Source organism: Aspergillus clavatus, genomic scaffold, assembly GCF_000002715.2.
Source record: "Aspergillus clavatus NRRL 1 1099423829800 genomic scaffold, whole genome shotgun sequence".
In the NCBI taxonomy this organism is placed as follows: domain Eukaryota; kingdom Fungi; phylum Ascomycota; class Eurotiomycetes; order Eurotiales; family Aspergillaceae; genus Aspergillus; species Aspergillus clavatus.
Window position 1 is genome coordinate 803,853 of NW_001517099.1, and position 19,218 is coordinate 823,070.

Genomic DNA, 19,218 nt, shown 5'->3' on the forward strand with positions numbered 1-19,218 from the left:
GACCAGAGATAGCAGATAGAGAACATGGCACGGGTACAGGGCAAAACAACTCAGGGTGGCACTGCACGCGCCAGCAAACGGATATTGTCCACGAATCCCTTGACTAGTTCCTCGTACTGGTTTTGCGGGTCGCCGGCCATGGCGAGTTGGCCCTGGCGGCGGACTTCGGCGGCGGAGACCTCGACTTCAAGTTCGTGTTCGAAGTCGCCTTTAGTGGGGGGCTATGGTGGGAGGGGGGTTCTTTTGTTAGCAGAGGTTCGAGCATAATAGGGGTGGAAGTGATGGAAGGTGAAAAGGGAAGGGGGGGGGCTTACTTCTGACTTGGCAACCTGGGTGAGATCGACCTGGTACGCCAAATGTCTGTAGCTCATGCGGTCCTTGGTGCGGTCGCCAGATTTGCTGCCGCGGCTGCTGTCGACCATGGTCAGGTGGCTGACGTCGCCGTCATAGGTCATTTCGAGGTTGACGCTGATGCGCCAGTCAACGCATGTCCGGGGACTGTGCACGTCCATGTCTGCGATACGGCATTTGACGATCTTGGCGAGGACTTCGCCGGTGCGTTGGTCGATGGTGACGCGCACTTTGGGTTTGTGACGGGGGTTGAGGTTCTGTCGAATGACTGGGGGGAGTTCGGACGGGGAGATTTCGTAGAAGGTGTCGCGTTCTTTCTTGTGCGCATAAGACAGAGGGATCCGGCCTGGGTTCGTCTGAGGCATGGATGCTTTAACGGCTTCATTGAGGAAGTTGTTCATTGCGCGATGTTGAGACTAGTTTGGCTTGTTAGCCCAGCGAGCCATGCCTGGGCGATTGTGGAGTCAGGGGATTACTTACCACTGTCATCGAACTTTCAAACGCCGTGCGGAAACGGGGATTCTCCTTGTTGATGACGCTTTCGGTCAGGATTGGTAGGTTGACTCTCTCTCCGCGATCCATGTCGATAATATGCCCCAACTTGCCTTCCACCTCAATGATAGTGCCTTGGCCGACTGCCGCGGTCCCAGCAGGTCCAGCCGTGGCGTCGTTGCGGAGGACCACGTGCTGGAACAGAAAGTCACACACCAATTTGGTGATTTCCTCATGGGGAATAAACCCGGTGATCGAGGGTTCCCACGGTCCTAGGCTTCCTTCCGAAGGCGCGGGCACCATGGGGGCTGGTACCGTCGGCGCAGAGGGTAGACGGGCAGCTACAGGGCCATTCGTGGGTGGAGTTTCTGATTTAACCCTCGCCGTAGGAGGTGGTAATGCAGTAGCAGTTGGCGTATGGGACGAGACGGACTGTCGTCGCGGTGCGAATGGGCTTTGAGCAGAGTCTCTGAGATGCTTGGGGATTGGGGGATGCGGGTCTGGAATCACGGGGCATCGGCCCTTGACACGAGCGGCTCGCTGCGCAAAGATCGGGGGCTCGTTGTATCGTCTTCTCCTCCGCTTCAAAGGTCGCTCACCTGTGTCAGGTCGCGAGTCAGGCGTCATGTCCATCTTCGTGGGGTACGTTTGGGCCCGATCTCCAGTGAGAGATCCGTTCGCCTTGTGGGACTGGGCAGACGGAGAGCTGTCAAATTGGGACACAGCCGGCGGAGGACGCGCATTCATGACGGCCATAGGCGACTGCGAGGAAGTCATGACGGGCGCAGACGAGTCCTCCTTGCCGACGCCATCTTCGACATAATTGAGCTGAGACGAGAATTTGTGCTCGGAGGTTCCGGTCATGCTCCCTTGTCGGGATCCTGGAGTGAAGGCCGTCTTGGGGCTAACGCTTTCGTCTGAAGTTCGCCTTTCCCCCCCGGGAGGGAGCTGTCGCGGTGTTTGTTCTCGATGCCTGGAATTCTGGCGCGAGCCTCTTGGCATTGCGGTCGGGGACATGTGCATCTGGGCATCCTGTCCCACCCAGGGACTTGAGGCTCTGTTCGAATGCGAGTCATGGCCGGACGAAGGGGGACGCGTCGATGGCGGGGTCTGACGGGGCAGAGAGCTCACGGCGGAAGCTCTCGGTGTGCCAGGTAGAGACCCGTGCGCTGGAGGCGAAAATTGTTGCGATGGATGCGATTGTGGAGCAACCGAAGGACTTTCTCTGGGGTGGAATGAGTGACTGGGAGCGGATTGGGGGGAAAGAACGGACTGGATGGACTGTGATCGCTGCTGCGCGAAATAGGACTGCTGCTGCTGTTCCGCAAAGGGACCGGCGGAACTCGCGGGTTGCGGCGTGTACGGAGAGGCCAATCGAGCAGTTGACGCGTGCTGTTGATTACTGTAACCCGTGGGTGCGGAGTAAGAGTCTCGCGAGCTGGCAGAGGCGTAGGCAGGGGGCGGGGGGGGAGGAGGAGGAGGACTCTGGCCACGTTGGGGTTGCGCGCCGGCACTCACGGCGGCGGTTGAATGAGGCTGATACGGCGACTGAATGGAGCCGTAGGAAGAAGATCGTTCCGGCGATGCACGGGATCGTTGTAATGGGGCCGGTTGAGAAGGCTGTTGCTGCGCATTGTATCCCGGTGGATAAGACGAGGCCGACGACGCTGGCGATGCGGTGGCAGGCTGCGGTTGACGTGGAGGATAGACGGATTCAGCTCGGGACGGCGACTGCTGCGACGGAGCAGAGGCAGCGCTGGCGGTGCCGGTAGCATCGGTATTCATTATTGTGCGCAGATCCATGGTGAACAAGCGTTCTCTGGAGGTCACTGAGGCGAAGGAGCAGGAGACAAAGAGGCTGAGTTCGACGAATCCGACATCCAGAAAAGACCGAAAAACAGGGGCTCCGTCGTCGCAATGCGATGCGTCGCGGGGCCACTGTTTTTCCTTGATCAAAGAAGAAAAAGACGCGAGGATAGGAAAGGCCTGGCAAGCTGGAAATAATAGCTGGGTAACGATAGATAATGGATGTAGCTGGGAGAAAATGGGATTGGAAGCGATAGGATCGGTCCGGGAGTAGAGAGAGAGAGAGAGAGATGAAGAAATTCGGGAGACGAACAAAGTTTGGTTCGTTTGGGCCGATTCAGCGCAGAAGAAATGAGGACGTCTGGTCAACAACAGCCAACAAGGGCGTAGACGTGAGAGAATGAAGAGATGAGGATGAATCTTTCTAGGATCCAGGTCAACCGACACTAAATGATGTCTACACTGTGTCGATGAGGCTATAGCGATAATCCAGATCCAGATGGAGGCTCAAGAGAACCACTCCGTGATCTAGATCGAAATTGAATTGATCCCAGCTCTACTTTAATCTCGATGAAACAAGCTGCCATGGTCAGTCTCTTCCAACCCATTCAATTGGCATGAATCCCTCCTAGAATCCTCTGTGACAGCGTTCTGCGATCGGCATTGAGACCCAACAAACAAACGCAGTCTTCTTCTTCCTCTTCTCTACTTCGTCTCCTGGGCTTCCTCTGTATTCTGTCACTCCGTTGCCCCCCCCCCCCAAATCCTCCATCATTTCCATCGCTGGATAGAGACTCACTGATTGCCTGTTCCTTCTAATGACTAGGTAAGTGCTTTTCCAGTATCCCTCCCCCCAGTCCAGTGATGAGCTCTGAGACGACATGCCTGACCATACGAATCGCACTTTATAGCCTGCTCATCAGAGTTACCATGTTGTCTCGTCGTGGAAACTAGATCTGAAAGAAGATTCTCATTGTATCCAGTGTCGCACACGTTTGATACTTCTTCGACGGCCTTAATCTGACCCCTTTCCCGATTATTCCAAAGCGGCTGGATCGTTTTGTATACCTGGGTCGACCATCCCCATTGCGCAATCATTGCCTCGCCATCATCGTGCCCGGGGATCCTTTTTTTACACGCGGGATATTCCACAATAATTACGTCCAGGAACGACACGGAAGATGTCGCTCACAGACAAGGACCTTCGCTCCACTCCAGCGATCCATGATATCCCCCTCGATGACTTGGAGTCTGGCCCCTATAGTGGCAAGCCAGGCTTCAACTGGACCAATTTGTCCGACTTCACACCTGCAAATATGCTTGCACGTCCCGATCGACTGTCGTCACAAGCGAGACACATCTCCGATCATTGGCAGGTCTATCTGTATCGGTGGTTAAGAAAGTTGGGGATCGCTCTGACGCCAAGCTATCTACAACACTGGGTGGGAGGAGAGCCTCCCCAGCTCACAAAACTCCATGCGATTGCGGCGCTGGATGGTTTACGAGGCTGGGCCTGTCTACTAGTCTTCAACTTTCATTTTCTCTTCACTTACACATGGAAGGTCGCGGTGGGGTGGGGCTTCAATGGTGAGAACTATGGCATCCTGCATCTGCCCATCATCCACCTCTTGGTCTCCGGTCACATAATGGTGGCTATCTTCTTCGTCATCTCAGGGTATGTGCTCTCCTACAAGCCTCTGAAGATGATCCGCACTCGGTCATGGGACCAGACTCTGACCGTGCTCGCGTCCTCGACCTTCCGCCGCGGCTTCCGTCTGTACATACCCTCCATTGTCGGCATCTTTCTGGTCTTCGTTGCTGTGCGCCTCGGCGTCTTCAACTACTCGCACCGCGTCGTCAATCAAGGAGACACGATTCTCGGCACCAACGAGCAGCACCCGCCTCTCATGAAGTCGTTCACTAAACAATTCGGGGACTGGTACCGCACTGTGGCGCATCTGATCGACCCCTGGAACTGGGCGCTTTACTACAACTACTACAACCCGCATCTGTGGACTATCCCCGTGGAGTTCCGATGCTCCATTGTGCTCTTCCTCACCATCATTGCGACCTCGCGCGTCACCGCTTTTGCCCGCCTGACCCTCGTCAGCGGCTTAATCTGGTTCTGCATGCGCTGGGGCCGGTGGGACGTCGTCCTCTTCCTCTTCGGCATGCTCATGGCGGAAGCCGACCTCCTCAACGGCACATGGGAGCGCCCCGTTGGCGACGAGAAACCCGCACCCCGTGCCCAATGCCTGGCCTCCCGCCTCTCGAGCCGAAAACTCTGGATCGCCCTCTTCGTCTTCGGCCTCTACCTCGGCTCCGCGCCAAACACGGGCTACAAATGGACCCCCTTCTACATGTGGACCTGGAAGATCACCCCACGCACCTATCCGGAGCCGCACCGGTTCCCCCAGACGCTCGGCGCAGTCCTCATCGTCTACAGCATCAACCACTCCAAGGACATCCAGAAGCTCTTCGTCAACCGCCTGTCGCAGTACCTCGGCAAGATCTCCTACGCCTTCTACATCGTCCACGGGCCCATCCTGCACTCGCTCGGCTACTCGCTCATGCCCAATATCTGGAGCATCACCGGCAAGAACACGGATTTCCGGTACTGTCTGGGATTCTTCATCGGCTGGCTCATCTGTCTGCCGGTCTCGCTCTGGGCCGGCGACGTCTTCTGGCGCGCCGTCGATATCCCCAGCGTCAAATTCGCCCGCTGGCTGGAAGATAAACTCGCCGTGAAGATGGGGCGGCAGAGCCAGACTCCCAGTTCACATATCCATTGAAAAAATCGCTTTCTCGGTATTCGGGCCACTTCATCTACTTGTCTTGTTCAAAAGGTTGTAAGGATTTCCCTACGCTGTACATATCACGACTTCCCTTCCACCCCCCTCCCTACCTGACATAGCAGGAAGTAGACTTAGACTCGGAGAAGGAAGAAAGAGAACATGCTCGATATACCATTGGTTTTTGAAGGGAGCTCGGTCAAGCCATACAAAAAGTGTAGATTCTTTTTTTCATTCATTCATCACTCGTGCATATCGCTCCATATACCAGTATGCGTCAATTCGTTTTCCATCGCCTGTTAGATACGCAGACAAAGGCACCGGACCAAAAGTCAAGATCGGAAAAAAAAAAAATAAAAAAATAAAAAGCGGAAAGCGCAGCAAGACAAAAAAAGAAAAGAAAAGAAAAGAACAAGAGGGGAATAAAATCAAAGGAGTCTAGGAGCTGGAGCAGGAAGCAGGAGCAATTCTGTACGATAAGGTCATAATGCAACCCCCCACACACCCCGACCACCACACACACCTAACCAATCCCGCGGGTGGCCCGAGCTGTTGGTTCCGCCCTGGGGCGACCAGCTGATGTTCGAGACTTCGTAATCACACTGCCAGGCGGCAGCGGGCCCGCGCTCGGATGTTGTAGAGGGGGTGCCAGGGGCGTTCGGCGCGGATGGGACGGGCGCGGCGTTGTGCTGGTTGATCAGGTCCCAGAGGAGAACGCAGCAGTCGTCTGCACCAGAGGCGAGCACGCCGCGTCGGGTGAGGGACCACTCGACGCAGTTGATCGCGGCGGCGTGGCCCTTGAGTTCGAGGATCGCCTGGCCTGGTTGTCGGACGTCGAGGACGCGGACGATGTTGGAATCCTGGGAGAATGTTGCTAGGAGATGAGCGTCGTGGGGCGATGCTGTGGTTGCATTAGTTAAACTCTGGGGTGCCCGGAGTGTGCGCTAAGCTCCGTACCTGCGATACGTAAAAGGGGCGGCGGCCAGACAGCTTGCGATGATGCCGGGGGGCTGCCATTTCCGGGGCTCATTACTGGAGGTAAAATGATCAGTCGAGCGAATCTCATGGATAGAAAGAGCATTACATTTGTCATTTTTCTCGGTTGGCTCGTAGATGATGGTGCTGTGCTCTAGACTGCGCAAATCGAACATGCGCACACTACCGTCGGCGCCACAACTGACAAACACATCGACACTATTCGCGCAAAATCGGACATCGTAGACTTCCTTATCGTGCGCGATCAGCTGCGTCTTGGCCGTGAGAGTGGGGATATCCCAGATAGTACAGGTCGTATCAATGCTGGAGGTGATGATCAGACTGGGAGAGATCGTATTCCAGTCAAGCGAGGTGATAGGGGCCGTATGTTCAGGGGATTTGGAGTTCGAGAGCAAGGCTAGCGGCGAGAGTTTGGCGGTTGGAGGATCCCTATGATTGGCAGGACGTGTAATCGAGTTGGAACTATGCAAGGGCTGAGTGGTGGGAAGTGACCACAGCCGTAGGTGATCACCAGAGGTCGCGAGTAGATCGGTCGATTGCTTTTGGGATGAGGGGGGTTCCCAGAGAATCCTTGTAACGGGATATGAATGCGTGGCCTCGGCGGTTTTGACATATTCTAGTTTGAGATCACCCGGGGCCACATCTGGGGTATCCGGGTCTGGTTGAGCCAAATGCGTGTCAATGATTTGTATCTGGAGTTCCTTAGTCAGCAAATCGTGGAGGCAACACAAGAGCTGTACCATGCGATAGCTCTCTTACATAGTTGTGGTTGTCTTCCAGGTAGCTCCCCAGTGCAATCTTGCCTGCAAAGGAGCCGGAATTGCCTGTAATCGGCCATTTGCACCAATCCACCGCATAGATGGGCCACGGCGCAACATAGTTGCCGTTGGTGGGCACCTGTGTTTCCCCGTTGTAGGCCGGCATTCCTGGACTAGTGATCGCGTCGCTCAGAAGATCTCCTGACGGACGGATATCAGCCAGCCCAAGAGGAGAGTACTTCGATCCTTGCGGGGTGTGCGGCGGGAACCCGGCACCAGGAGACGCCCCATATCTGGAGATCTCCGAAGCTCCATGCGGCTTATATTTCGGTTGTTCAAGATTCGACGGACTGGATCTGGAATGACCGTGCGAATTGACCATGCCTGAACGAGGCGTTGTTGGTGGTTGTTGCTGCTGAGGCTGCGATTGCGATTGTTGCGGCTGCAGCTGGGTAGATAACTGGGGCAGCGTAGGCAGCACGGACGGGGCAGTGTTCATGGATATCGCAGGCGGCCGGTTGACGTTCCCTGGTTGAAGCGCTCCTGGAAGGGAAGCGCCCCCAGTACTGCTGCCGGCTGCATAGTGACCTGGCTGGGAGCTCGATGGCTGGACGTTGATGGAAGGAAGGTTATTCATTCCGGTATCTGCCGCTACCGACGACTCGTGGGACATTGATTGGTGAGGCAGAGTCGAATTTGCTGAGGCTCCGCTTGGGATATGAAGCTCTTCAGGCTGGCGGTTATAGATGGTTGCCCGTCGAGAGTCGAAGGATTGCGCGGGGTTCGACATGCTTGCTGTAGGGAGCTCGGTCGGTGAGGGACTCGTCGGGGGAGGCGGCCGATCAACGCAGACTGCAGTTGAATATCAACTAATCTTTCCTACTGGGATACTATTTTCAAACAGCGACTGGTCCTGGAAGCATACTCAACAACTGTTCTTTGCAATGAAGGGAGAGCGGCACTCTGTACTGTCTGTACCAGCAGCAGCAACACGGGAGCTCCGACCGCACCAAGAACGTGTGCAGTCTGGATCGCACCGGGGGAAAATCACCTTCTCAGGGATTCGCAAGCATATTCTGAAGCTTGCGATCAGGAAGAAAAAGAACTGTAGACGAGACGAGTGGCAGCGACTGGGCAGCAACGAGTCGAGGATGAGACACGCAGGGGAGACGATGGGAGTCTCGTGCCGCTGAGTCAGCCGATGATGATGATTTGAGTCTCGGACAGAATCAAAGATGAGCGACATGCTTTTGCTTTCTGGCTGAGAACATGGTCGAGCATACCTCTTCCTGTTGGATCTCCTGCTTGCTGCTGCCGCTGCTGCCGCTGCTAGATTCCACTTGATCATGCGTATATAGCTGTCGTCTGTCATCCCATTTCCACTGTTCCCTTACAATATCCCCCTCGCTTTCTCCCCCGCAATCACACCCTCGATCTAAACCCATGGCTTCCGACGAGTTGCTGGGGGATATGGCTGCGCTGCTACTGTTGCCTCCTCCTCCGTCGGTTCGTTTCGAGCAGTTTAAAGATGCTTATGAGTCGTCATTATCTACTGTTTTTGAAAAGCTCGCACATGATCTCAATGGCGTCAATGGAATTGCAATTCTGGACATAGCTATCACCATCCCCGGGCTGCTATCCCAAAGCTCTGAGCCTCGCGCGAAGATCTTCCCCAGCCTCCAGCATTACCTGGCCAATATGTACAGACTGATTGGTATTGTCAGCGCGGAACACAATATTGAGCTGGATGCTCCGGATGGCATTGATGCTCGGGTAATCTTCATTGACAATCCGGCTGCCTCGGCTGAGCGTTCTGAGGCTCCACGACACGGACCGATCGTCAATTTGCAAACGTTGGCGGCCAGCGCACGTCTCTGGAATTGGATCTACTATCCAGACAATGATGCAGGCAAAGAGCTAGCAGCAACCTTCGATGGTATCTACTCGAAGACCAAGGACGTAAATGCTGGAACCTTGCATCCGCTCTCAGGTTCACCCACCTGGTCTTCTTCCGAGCATTTGCTGTTTCTCGAGCGCGACAGCCCACTGACACCGCACTACTCGGTCGCTGTAGGAGGCACCTTTGACCACTTCCACATTGGACACAAACTCTTGCTCACTGCCACCGCAATGGCTTTGGAACCGGTGGAGGAGTTCGACCCCATCCCAGAACGAATGTTGAGTGTCGGCGTCACAGGCGAAGCCTTGTTAAAGAACAAAAAGTATGCTGAATTTCTTGAAAGTTGGGAAGAGCGCTGTCAGGGCGCCGTGTCCTTCCTCATGGCGATAATGGATTTCAGCCCTCCAGACAAAAGCGCACCGCGTATTGAGAGAGTAACGCAACCGGGGCCCAACGGCCATTATATCCTGTTGAAGATCCGATCTGGATTAACACTGAAGCTTGTGGAGATCTCGGACCCGTTCGGACCTACCATCACCGACCAGAGTATCGATGCCCTGGTGGTTTCGGCGGAAACTCGCTCAGGCGGCGCAGCTGTCAATGACGAGCGAGCAAAGAAGGGATGGAAGAGTCTTGATGTCTATGAGATAGATGTCCTCCACTCTGGAGAGGTTCCCTCCACGGATGGCGAGAGTTTCGCATCCAAGATAAGCAGCACAGATATCAGACGGCGTCGGATGGAAATGGCCGCTGCCCAGTAAATAGAAACGTCCATAATTCAGGCATTGAAAGAGTTCTTTCTCACGGGGATAATTCTGCAGTCATCCGTCATCCACTACTGACCCAGGAGAAAGGGACACGTCAGGAGGAATCGGTCGCGCCGTGAAACTCACCGGGTAAACCATTGGAAACCCACGATTCCGTAGATGGATACAGGATCCTGAAGAAGCGCATCTGCCTAGTAGTACCTTAGTATCTAGCTCGAAAAGCCAGAAGGACCCGCAAGGCGCAGTCTCCCGTAGTCGATTTCCCACCATCTCCTTCCTCTCTCCGTTTTCTCCTCAGTAATGCAAAACACCAGAACCCAAAAGTCGGATCATCAGCAGAATCGACTGGTTGATAAAGAGTGGTTTTTCGCCATTCCCTCTGGCGAGACCTCTAACCCAAGGATGCAGGTTGAACGGCAATAGCATTGTTCCACCGTAGCCTCGTTCCCGTTCTGCATGAATCGTTGTCTGGAGTCTTCCACAGCTGCGCTTCCAGGACTAATAAAAGGCAGAGAACTGTGGCAGCGATTTTCCCGCCGGTCACAGAAACAATCCAGACCTGCAGCAGATGGCGCGATGATTCGTTTCTGGGCCACTGGCGGGGGGAGTGGGCGTCTGCAGCACAATGTCGGACTAGGACTACCTTAGCATCCTGACTCGGTCTGTGTCTTGCAGTCTGTCGGCCTGGTCATTGCTTTTCCATCCTCTCCTCCCCCCTCCTCCTCCTGGTCTCGCTAGGCTAGTTCCTGCCACCTCATCTACTCACCCGTCTTCTCCTGGCCACTCGTCCGCCGTCTCTGCCAAATTTCGTGCAGGTTCGCGCTGGATAACCGCATGCTGCTTCAATCATGTGACTGCGGTTGTCCCAGTCAACGGCCAATATCCAGTCGTCGAAGTCCCGGAGGTTTCGATGGCTGGAGGGGATGCAGGATACAGGTCCCCTTCGGAGGATCACTAGTCGCTGACGATGATCCCAGTCGAACGGGTTGGTAGTTCGGGTGGGACGCTCTAACTCTCGTCAGACATGTCAACTTGCTGCATGCACGTAGTGGTTTCTGCGACCTCCGTCTGCTCTCGAGCCTACGCAGGGCCGACTCTGCAAGACAGAAAGGCATGCATTCCTTTCAGTACTTTTCCTTTCTTTTTCTTGCGTTGCGTGGTTTTTGGGGGGAGCCTCCCACCCTCTTTCCCCTATCTCATTTTCTTGGACGCCTCCGATCGTCTTGTCTTGCCTTGTATATAATCCAAAACCAACCCTCATGCAGACACACACCCTTCCTGCCCTCCTGATCGGACTGTGCAACCTCTTATCCTCCATATACCACCCGCGTTGAGTTCCATGTGGCTGCGATTGATCGGAGCAGCCGAACATGCGGCTGCCTTGTTGTGCCATCAGGATGGACAACCCGCGACAAATCGGCGACTTGGCGGACGAGCTGATCAGTGACATACTCTCATTTCTTCTAGGGCCGGAGCCTTTTACGAGCGGAATCTCTCCCCTGAGCTCGCCGAATCTGTCGCAGAGCAGCAATGACACCCGCGTTGATAGCTATGCCCATGGGGAGCGATCCGATCTGGACAGGTTCAGGCTGGTCTGCAAGCGATTCATGCGAATCGGCACACCAAGGAAATTCCGCCGGTTCGTGCTACGTTTCTCGCGGGATGGGTTTCAGCGACTAGAAGATCTGTTGAGCATGCAGCTGGCCTGTCATGTCCGATATTTTACGTACATGGTGCGGCCTTTCTATGAAGGAGACGGTATAGTGTTGTTTGACGACGCCTAGACCTTGCGGACCGCTAACCAATCCACTAGGCTGGTCATATGCTCTCAATGAACTGGACCGAATCAATCCAACGGTATCCAATGTACTCAGGTGCCGGTTGCAGGACCAACACTACATTATCCAGGAGAACCGGGATATTCTTCTGCTACGGCGCGCAATAGCATCGTTCTCAACTCTTCAACAAATCAAGCTACTCCGGCTGCAAGACGAGGCGGACGAAATTCTCGTCCAACATATTCGAAGACGCGCTCGTGCGGAACCCGTCTCTCTGGAGTGGGAACCGGCTTGCACGCGAGCCGTGACGAGCCTTTCGATCTCACTCTTGGAATCGAATTGCGACACGATTCGGTTTGTTGGACCACAGATCAGTCCTCACGCCAGTATCAGGCTATTGCAAACGCCAGCCACAGTTCTTTCCGCGCTGGGTGCTCGTCTGGTCAGCCTTGATGTGACCTTCCACATGTGCACGGGGAATATGGCTAGTACCATGTCAAAACTGTCGGGGGTTTTTGCAAACTTCCTTCGAGCAACCCGGAATCTAACAGCCATTCATCTGGGGTTTCCAGCGAACCGGCCACCGGAACTCTCCCTCCACCAGGTCTTTCACCGCGTGCACTGGAAACGACTCCAGACTTTCAGCCTCCAAGGCTGGCGCCTTGACGCCGATGAGGTCGTCGCGGTGCTCCGTCAAAACAAGCGACAGCTCCGCGACATTAGACTTACCAATGTCTACATCCGCAACGGCCGCTGGCGGGACGTGCTGTCGTTTCTGCACGACGAGCTGGAGCACCTGGAGCACATAGATCTGCACGAGATCAACTACGCCCGCCATCTGCCATCGGAGAGCAACACGATCGACGACGGCGGAAACCACACCATCGCCAACAGCAATGGCAATGGCCATGGCCATGGCGCAAGCGTCCATGAGTCCATCCCCGCTCTCGCCATCGTAGCCGACCTGCCCCTTTCGCCTTCGGAGCCAGCCGGCTTCGACGCAGAGTACATATCTCTCACCCCGCGAGGCACCGGAAGGCGATCCATCCCCGAGACAACAAGGCAGAAGCTGTATGCACTCACTGCGGAGGACCTGGGGGACGACGGGATGGCCGTGCGGCGGCAGCAAATTGTACTCTGGGAGGCATGGGTTCTGTCGAGCGCACAGCTTTCGAATGGGCGGACCTGAACCCAACGCATCCGTGTTCTTCTCTTTTTTTTTCTCTTCCGTTTTGTTTTAATGTGTGTTATTGGTGGTAACTTAGCATGAGCTTGCTCGCGATTTTACATAGGCTCTTTTGGGGGAGGCACTCTCTGATTTTCGGATTGATTGGGTTCATAAATCAATTTTGTCTTGTTCTAGCTTGCTTGCGAGTTTTCTAGTTCTGATGCATAGAATCTCTCGTTACTGCGCGAGGCCGTGCATGGTATCCCACCTAAAAAGGAAAACAGTTGGGATGACATAAGTATATATATTTGTCGAAGACGTAGATATCTCATAAAGACATGGCCGGAGGTAAGGTAATGAATTGGAATGCTCGTGTAAAGTACTCTATATACTCGGTCCCAGTGCATGATATACCAGTAGATTCAAAAAGGAAATTGACAAAGAGAAAAAGGGAAGTAGAAAAAAAATGAGCTCATACCCCGGCGGGCATGATGTGTTCCGCACTAGCACCAGCGACAGTAGCAGTTGCGGTCGCAGTGGCAGATGGAGGAGCAGGTACACCGACCAGACCCGCCGTGCTCGCCGGTTTGGCATTCCGTTCCCGCAGGCGCCGACCTTCCATGAGGCCGCGCAGGCCGCGCTTCTGCAATCCGATGACGCTGCTCAGGTCGCCGGTCCAGATCTGGCGGTTCGGACGCAGCTGGGCGTCTGTGTCGCGGCGCAGGCGGCGCGGCTGGGACTGGGAGCGTGATTGCGGCTGCGAGTGCGACTCGCTGCCCGTAAATTCGGAGTCGGAGTGGTCGTAGCTCGAGGCGGAGGTGGCAGTGCTGGCGTTACTGATGGAGTCCTCGCGGTCGCGGTCGGCTCGGCGGTGGTGGCTGCGGCTGAAGAGGTTGGTGTTAATGCGCAGGGGGATACCGCGGGACGCGGAGGCGCTGGAGCCGCCGGCGGCGCCGGTGCCACTGCTGGCGATAGAGAGGGCGGAGTTAGTGCCATGCTCGGTGTCGGAGGAGTCGGAGGTGAGGAGGCTGTTCTGCGAGGGGTTGGTGGTAGTGGTGCCGGGGGCGGCGGAGGAGGAAGATTCGCTGGCGGCGTGGGCGCCGTTCAGCGCCTCGAGGGTGCCGCCAAGGCCGCTGGTGAAGCCGGTGCCTCTGCCGCCGCCTGCGGCCATGGCAGCCGCGTTGAAAACGGCAGCCGCATTACGACCGTCGAGGATCTGGTGGAGTCGCTCGACCGTAGCTTCAAGGAGGCCGTCGACCTGGTAGGGTCGCGCAAGTTGCAGCAGGGAGCAGAGGATTTGAGGGGTGCAGAGGGGGGAACCGGCCGGCGGGAGTGAGGAGGTGTAGAAGTAGTAGACGAGGACTTGCAAGGTGAGATATGTATGCGGGAGGTAGAGGACGCGAGGGCGCGAAGCAGGGGCGAGGCTGTGGGCGGAGGGTATCTCGAGGTTCGCTAATAATGATTTGGAAGGGTTGGAGGAATTGCTAACAAGTGTGGTTGCGTTGGAATAGTTGCTGTTGGGCCCTACTGAGGGGGTGATCGTGATGCTGGAGTTCCGGTTTGGATACGCCTGAATCGCCGTGCGTAGGGTGGCCGAGTCGGAAACACCCGTGTCGGATGACTCTCGGAGGAGCTGGATGAAATAGGGACCCCATCTTCGTGTTAGGATCCGGGAGTTGACGGGGATGCGCTCTCCTCCCACCGCTTGGAGCTCCATATCAGCCATCTCGGGGAGCATCTGCGCAAGTTTACCCAATTCGTCCGCAGCTGTTGAGAAGGGCCTTCCGCCAGAGGTCAACTGAGCCAGCTTTTGCTGCAAGGATGCAGGAACTGATGGGGAGCTGTGGGAGATGTACCCGGACGTCGGCGAGGTTCGACAAGGGTTGTTATATAATCCAAACGCCTCCAGCTCGACCATACAGACATGGGAGAAATTAATGCGACGTTGATTATAGTCTTCCACGAGGCTTCGCTTGCGATGCCCCAAGACGACAAAGGTGTTCCTTCTCGTCCACAACACTCCACGGTTCCAGCTCCCGTGGCCGAAGACGGACCCACCAGCATCAATCCGACCCCAGGTCAGGGTCTTGAGGTCCAGCGCCCACAGCGCAAATTCCTGTTTGGACGAGGTCAGGTAGGTCCCACTTACGACAAAGTTGCCGTTGATGACGCTGCCATTGGGAAACCTGAGACCCGGGGGGGATGCCACACTTTGCATCGGCTTCTCGATCAAGCGACCATCGGGTAAGCGCACCTGCAGCTCGAGCTTGACATCTAGAAAGTTATAGTTGGAATAGATCAACATGGGGCACCCTTCGACCTGCGACTCCTCGACTGGTTCCTGTGGGTCTCGGTCGGCTGCTGCTGATCCAATATCCGAGACATTCATCCCGACTAATGGGGCGACCACACTACGATAGGCACCGCAGCTTCTCCCGAGCACGCTCGTATTCGTCCACTTCAGACTGCGGAGGTTGAACACGCTGATCTGTTCAATATAATGATTTGAGCTATCCTGCCCTCCCACCACGACCATCTCTGCGCCACCGAATCCATCGATATCCACGCCGATGCTGCCTTGATGGGGGTTGGATGATGCGGGATTGTGGTGGATTGCGGACAGTGGAGCACTCGCGGAGGTGAAGAAGGCGCTCGAGGGTAAGATTGTCGCGCAGTGGGCATATCGGCCTTGGGGCGAGTCTGTAGCCGGCACTCGTGTCCATGTCCGAGAGGGGACATCGAAGATGTGGATATCTGACATGACAACTACCTCCGCCTGCGCATCCTGACCCGACGTGCCATTACTCGTCGATTCCTTGGCCGAACTCGGCGCGGGGGACATACCCCCATAACAAACCAGCTTATTGTCCCCAAGAGCGCAAACACTATGGAAGTACCGTGGACGCGGAACATCACCGGTGGGTTCTATTCTAGTCCAGTGTCGGCGGATCAGGTCCAGCTCGTAGAGGTCCGAAGTCAACACGGGGCGACTTTTCGATAGAACCCGGCCGCCAAACACATAGAGCTTGTCGCCGAGGATCGTGGTGGTGGCACCCACGAGAGGGTGTGGTTCTCTGCCTGTCGTCCGGCGGACATTACAGACCAGGCCGGACAGGTTGATCGGACCGGATGAAGACTGCGGCGGGTGGTAGCCTGGTGAGACACCAGATGTCGAGGGATCTTCTCTTCCGGCATCCAAATACCCCAGACTGGACTGACTTCTCGACATCATCTTGAATATATTGGGTGGCTCGTTCGGAACCAAACCGTATTTTCGAATCTCGACCTTGTTTCCCCAATATCTTCTTGGTGGTTCGGGACTTCGGGTGCCGTCACTATCGATATCGGTCCGTATCTAGTCCTATCTCGAACTCTTTATATCAAGAGTATGTATCTCCAGCACAGGGGGGGAAAGTTGACAAATCGGCGATCCGACCGGGTCACATAACAGTTCGTTCAACGAAGCGACAGGATACAATTCAAGTATTGGAATTGATGACTGGCGCAAGGAAAGACAGTCTTCAAAGGCGCACAAGCAGAGTGAAATTGGTTCGACGTCGAAAACGTCACCGCGCCTTCTCTCTTTTTTTTTTTTTTTTTTTTTTCCCCGTTGGCGTACGGAGTAGATCAGGGGCGGCAGGGTGAGACCACTGAGTACTGACCAGTGAAGAGTGGGACAGGAGCTGGGGAGGTTCCCCGCCCTTACAGAGAGGCTGCTGTCAGTCTGCCCAGCGGGACTGAAACCGACAAGACAGGAGGAGGATGGATGCCTTCAGAAGATGATGATTTGCGTGAGGGAAACCCTGTCAACCGGAGATGTAAGGCATAAAAATGAAGGAGACGAGAGGAAGACGGATGATGTGTTGGAGTTGTGAGAGGTGAATTTGGGTGGTGCTCACAACCAACTGGATCCAAGGCGGTCTCGCGAGCCTCGTCAGTGGTCAATGGTCACTGGTCCAGGCACTCAGGCAGACTTTACTTTAGTCTTGAGTTTTGACACTTCTGATACTAACTACAATGATAGCGAGAACCTATCTACTATTTAGAGATTTGTACTGTTTGAACTTAGATGGTCCTGTCATTGAATACACCGTGGGGAAAGTTCCACTGCAGCCATGACTCCAATGCTGGAATCTCGGATGAACCCAGCAGTTGACTATCACCATCTGCCTAACAGTAACAACATCCCTCCACAAGTTCGAAATTTCAACGCTCGGCTGTAGGAGGGGAATTTCCTTAAGATTAACAGCCCCCTGGATCATCGATTTCATGTCGAGGACTCACCACAAAACTACTCTGGAACTGGGTAAAGCTCACATTATCCCAGCAATTCAAGATGAGCGCGAATAGTCCTGCTTCCACTGGAAATCGTCTGTGGCTAGCTGCTCTGGATTCGCTTGCAGTAGTCCCAAGCTCTTTGATATATTTTTACCCGCCTGTGATTAAATTCATTTGTCTGTTCGAATCACACCCACTTAGGATGTTGTTTCTCTTTGCTTCACGTATAGTCATATCATGATCCGTATTATTGGGAACACAAACAATGAATGTCACCTAGCAAGTAGAATATATTCAGACTTGGCTGAATTGGATATATTGATAGAAGGAGCATTTATTGACCAGGTCGACTGGCTCTCTTATAGGTGCCGGAAATTGCAGGAGAGAGCTCAAAGTAATAACGTGTATTTGGTTCAATAGAGGTATCAAAAGTAGGAAAGAAATCATTTGATAGAGTCATTGCCATCATATCCCGTGCCTTTTTGTAGGGCAGCTCAGCTTTTTTTGTTTTTTTTTCAAGTCCAGCTGTCTCTTCTACTCCAAGCAAGCTAGGGAAGGTATTTCGGAACGTAGTCAAGCACCACATTTACTCCTTCTGGAGGGAGGTGAAGCGGAGGTAACTGTAGCATCGATTAGTATCACTCATCCACACCTACAGCAAGACAGGGATCGATTGACATACGGCTTCACGATACGGAGCTCACCGAACTTCTTCTGGGCATCCTCGGTTGAGACGGTAGGGGGAATGATGACATCGTCACCGGGGAGCCAGTTGATGGGGCAGGTGACGCCGTTCTTGTCAGTGGTCTGGAGGGCGTCGACAACACGGAGGACCTCGGCGGTGTTACGGCCGGTGGAGGCGGGGTAGGCCATGATGAGACGGATCTTCTTGGCGGGGTCGATGATGAAGACGGAGCGGATGGTGAAGGCGATGCCCTTCTCGTCGACGTTGGTGGTGTCCTGGTAGTCGACCATGTCGTAGAGGTGGGCGATCTTGCGGCTTGGGTCGGCGATGATGGGGAAGGTGAGCTTGGAGCCGTTGACTTCGTCGATGTCCTTGATCCAGGCTTTGTGAGACTCGGTGCCGTTGGCGCTCTATGGCAGTGATTAGTGGGGAGGGCTGGCCTTCTGGATGACGAGATGAAGAGGGAGGTGTACCAGGCCGATCAGCTTGACGTTGCGAGCGGCAAACTCGGGCTCGAGCTTGGCGAAGGCACCGAGCTCGGTGGTGCAGACAGGGGTGAAGTCATCGGGGTGGGAGAAGAGGATGGCCCAGCTGTCGCCGATGAAGTTGTGGAAGGAGATGGGGCCGTTGGAGGTATCGGCCTCGAAGTCGGGGGCGGTAGAGCCGAGACGGAGGCTGTGATAGGGAAAGCTACACGTCAGTATTTTGTTTTGGACATGTAGTACTTCGGACAGGCATGACTTACGGAGCAGCACGTTCCTGGGCCATTGCGAATGAGTTTTTGGGAGTTTATGTGAGAGAGCTGGTACGAAAAAGACAGAGGATAGATGGGATGGAGAAAAGAGACAGGATGTGGAATTGAGCGGGGGAGGCGCGCTACAAATACTTATTGCTGTCGGCGGTCTGAGGTTATATATTTCATTATCCAGACCTTTCCAGAGCAACGTATGAACCCAGTCGAGGCTAGTTTACCCCTTTAGATCGCCGTGCTCCATGCCATCCACGGGCAAATCACACAGAGTCCCCTGTATCGCTGCGATCACGCAATTAATCACCGCCAGGCAGGCAGAAACAGCGTGATTGGCGCGACATGAGCTCATCCATGGTGGGGTGTTTAGCGTGTCTTGGGGGTTGGCACCCCACACTTGCCTGTTCGGGCCATCTTGAGGTCTTTTGTTGGACATTTGTCGATGTTGAGGAGGACCTTGGTGCCTGAGTGCCTGTATGCCTGGATGCCTGGACAGCCTGAAGTTGCTTCGATTGCGTCGATTCTTGCATCGGTTGCTCATTACTATCAATAATGTCAATCCTCAGCTCCCTTCTTCACTTGACATTTCCAGCAACTATATTAACTAGTTACTTGAACTCCTACAGTCTCACAGATGCCCTTCCCCTCACTCAGCAGCCATGTCGAAATCTTCCCTAAGCCAATCGAGGCTTTTGGTGA

The 19,218-nt window shown here is 54.7% G+C and overlaps 7 protein-coding genes across 7 annotated transcripts, besides 3 other annotated features; 3 read left to right on the forward strand and 4 right to left on the reverse strand.

Annotated features, from left to right (window-relative positions):
* Window positions 1–50: 50 nt before the first annotated feature.
* On the reverse strand, window positions 51–2,646 carry triA (putative mRNA capping nucleoside-triphosphatase; the record flags this gene model as incomplete). The annotated part of the gene is made up of 3 exons (XM_001271743.1): window positions 51–221; window positions 315–767; window positions 832–2,646. 3 exons carry the CDS (start codon window positions 2,644–2,646, stop codon window positions 51–53), a joined length of 2,439 nt encoding a protein of 812 aa, XP_001271744.1.
* A 1,184-nt stretch (window positions 2,647–3,830) lies between these two features.
* Window positions 3,831–5,441, forward strand: ACLA_047880 (acyltransferase family protein; the record flags this gene model as incomplete). Its single annotated transcript, XM_001271744.1, has 1 exon — window positions 3,831–5,441. One exon carries the CDS (start codon window positions 3,831–3,833, stop codon window positions 5,439–5,441), a length of 1,611 nt encoding a protein of 536 aa, XP_001271745.1.
* Window positions 5,442–5,823: 382 nt separating this feature from the next.
* Window positions 5,824–5,853: a microsatellite.
* A 70-nt stretch (window positions 5,854–5,923) lies between these two features.
* On the reverse strand, window positions 5,924–7,985 carry ACLA_047890 (WD repeat protein; the record flags this gene model as incomplete). Its single annotated transcript, XM_001271745.1, has 4 exons — window positions 5,924–6,342; window positions 6,399–6,473; window positions 6,526–7,129; window positions 7,197–7,985. The coding sequence occupies 4 exons, from the start codon at window positions 7,983–7,985 to the stop codon at window positions 5,924–5,926; spliced, it is 1,887 nt and encodes a 628-aa protein (XP_001271746.1).
* Window positions 7,986–8,501: 516 nt separating this feature from the next.
* Window positions 8,502–8,526: a microsatellite.
* A 112-nt stretch (window positions 8,527–8,638) lies between these two features.
* On the forward strand, window positions 8,639–9,856 carry ACLA_047900 (putative pantetheine-phosphate adenylyltransferase; the record flags this gene model as incomplete). Its single annotated transcript, XM_001271746.1, has 1 exon — window positions 8,639–9,856. One exon carries the CDS (start codon window positions 8,639–8,641, stop codon window positions 9,854–9,856), a length of 1,218 nt encoding a protein of 405 aa, XP_001271747.1.
* Window positions 9,857–11,259: 1,403 nt separating this feature from the next.
* On the forward strand, window positions 11,260–12,829 carry ACLA_047910 (F-box domain protein; the record flags this gene model as incomplete). The annotated part of the gene is made up of 2 exons (XM_001271747.1): window positions 11,260–11,620; window positions 11,676–12,829. 2 exons carry the CDS (start codon window positions 11,260–11,262, stop codon window positions 12,827–12,829), a joined length of 1,515 nt encoding a protein of 504 aa, XP_001271748.1.
* Window positions 12,830–13,280: 451 nt separating this feature from the next.
* Window positions 13,281–16,040, reverse strand: ACLA_047920 (putative regulatory protein Ral2; the record flags this gene model as incomplete). Its single annotated transcript, XM_001271748.1, has 1 exon — window positions 13,281–16,040. The coding sequence occupies one exon, from the start codon at window positions 16,038–16,040 to the stop codon at window positions 13,281–13,283; it is 2,760 nt and encodes a 919-aa protein (XP_001271749.1).
* Window positions 16,041–16,391: 351 nt separating this feature from the next.
* Window positions 16,392–16,413: a microsatellite.
* A 1,259-nt stretch (window positions 16,414–17,672) lies between these two features.
* On the reverse strand, window positions 17,673–18,539 carry ACLA_047930 (peroxiredoxin; the record flags this gene model as incomplete). Its single annotated transcript, XM_001271749.1, has 4 exons — window positions 17,673–17,706; window positions 17,769–18,181; window positions 18,245–18,446; window positions 18,517–18,539. The coding sequence occupies 4 exons, from the start codon at window positions 18,537–18,539 to the stop codon at window positions 17,673–17,675; spliced, it is 672 nt and encodes a 223-aa protein (XP_001271750.1).
* Window positions 18,540–19,218: the final 679 nt, after the last annotated feature.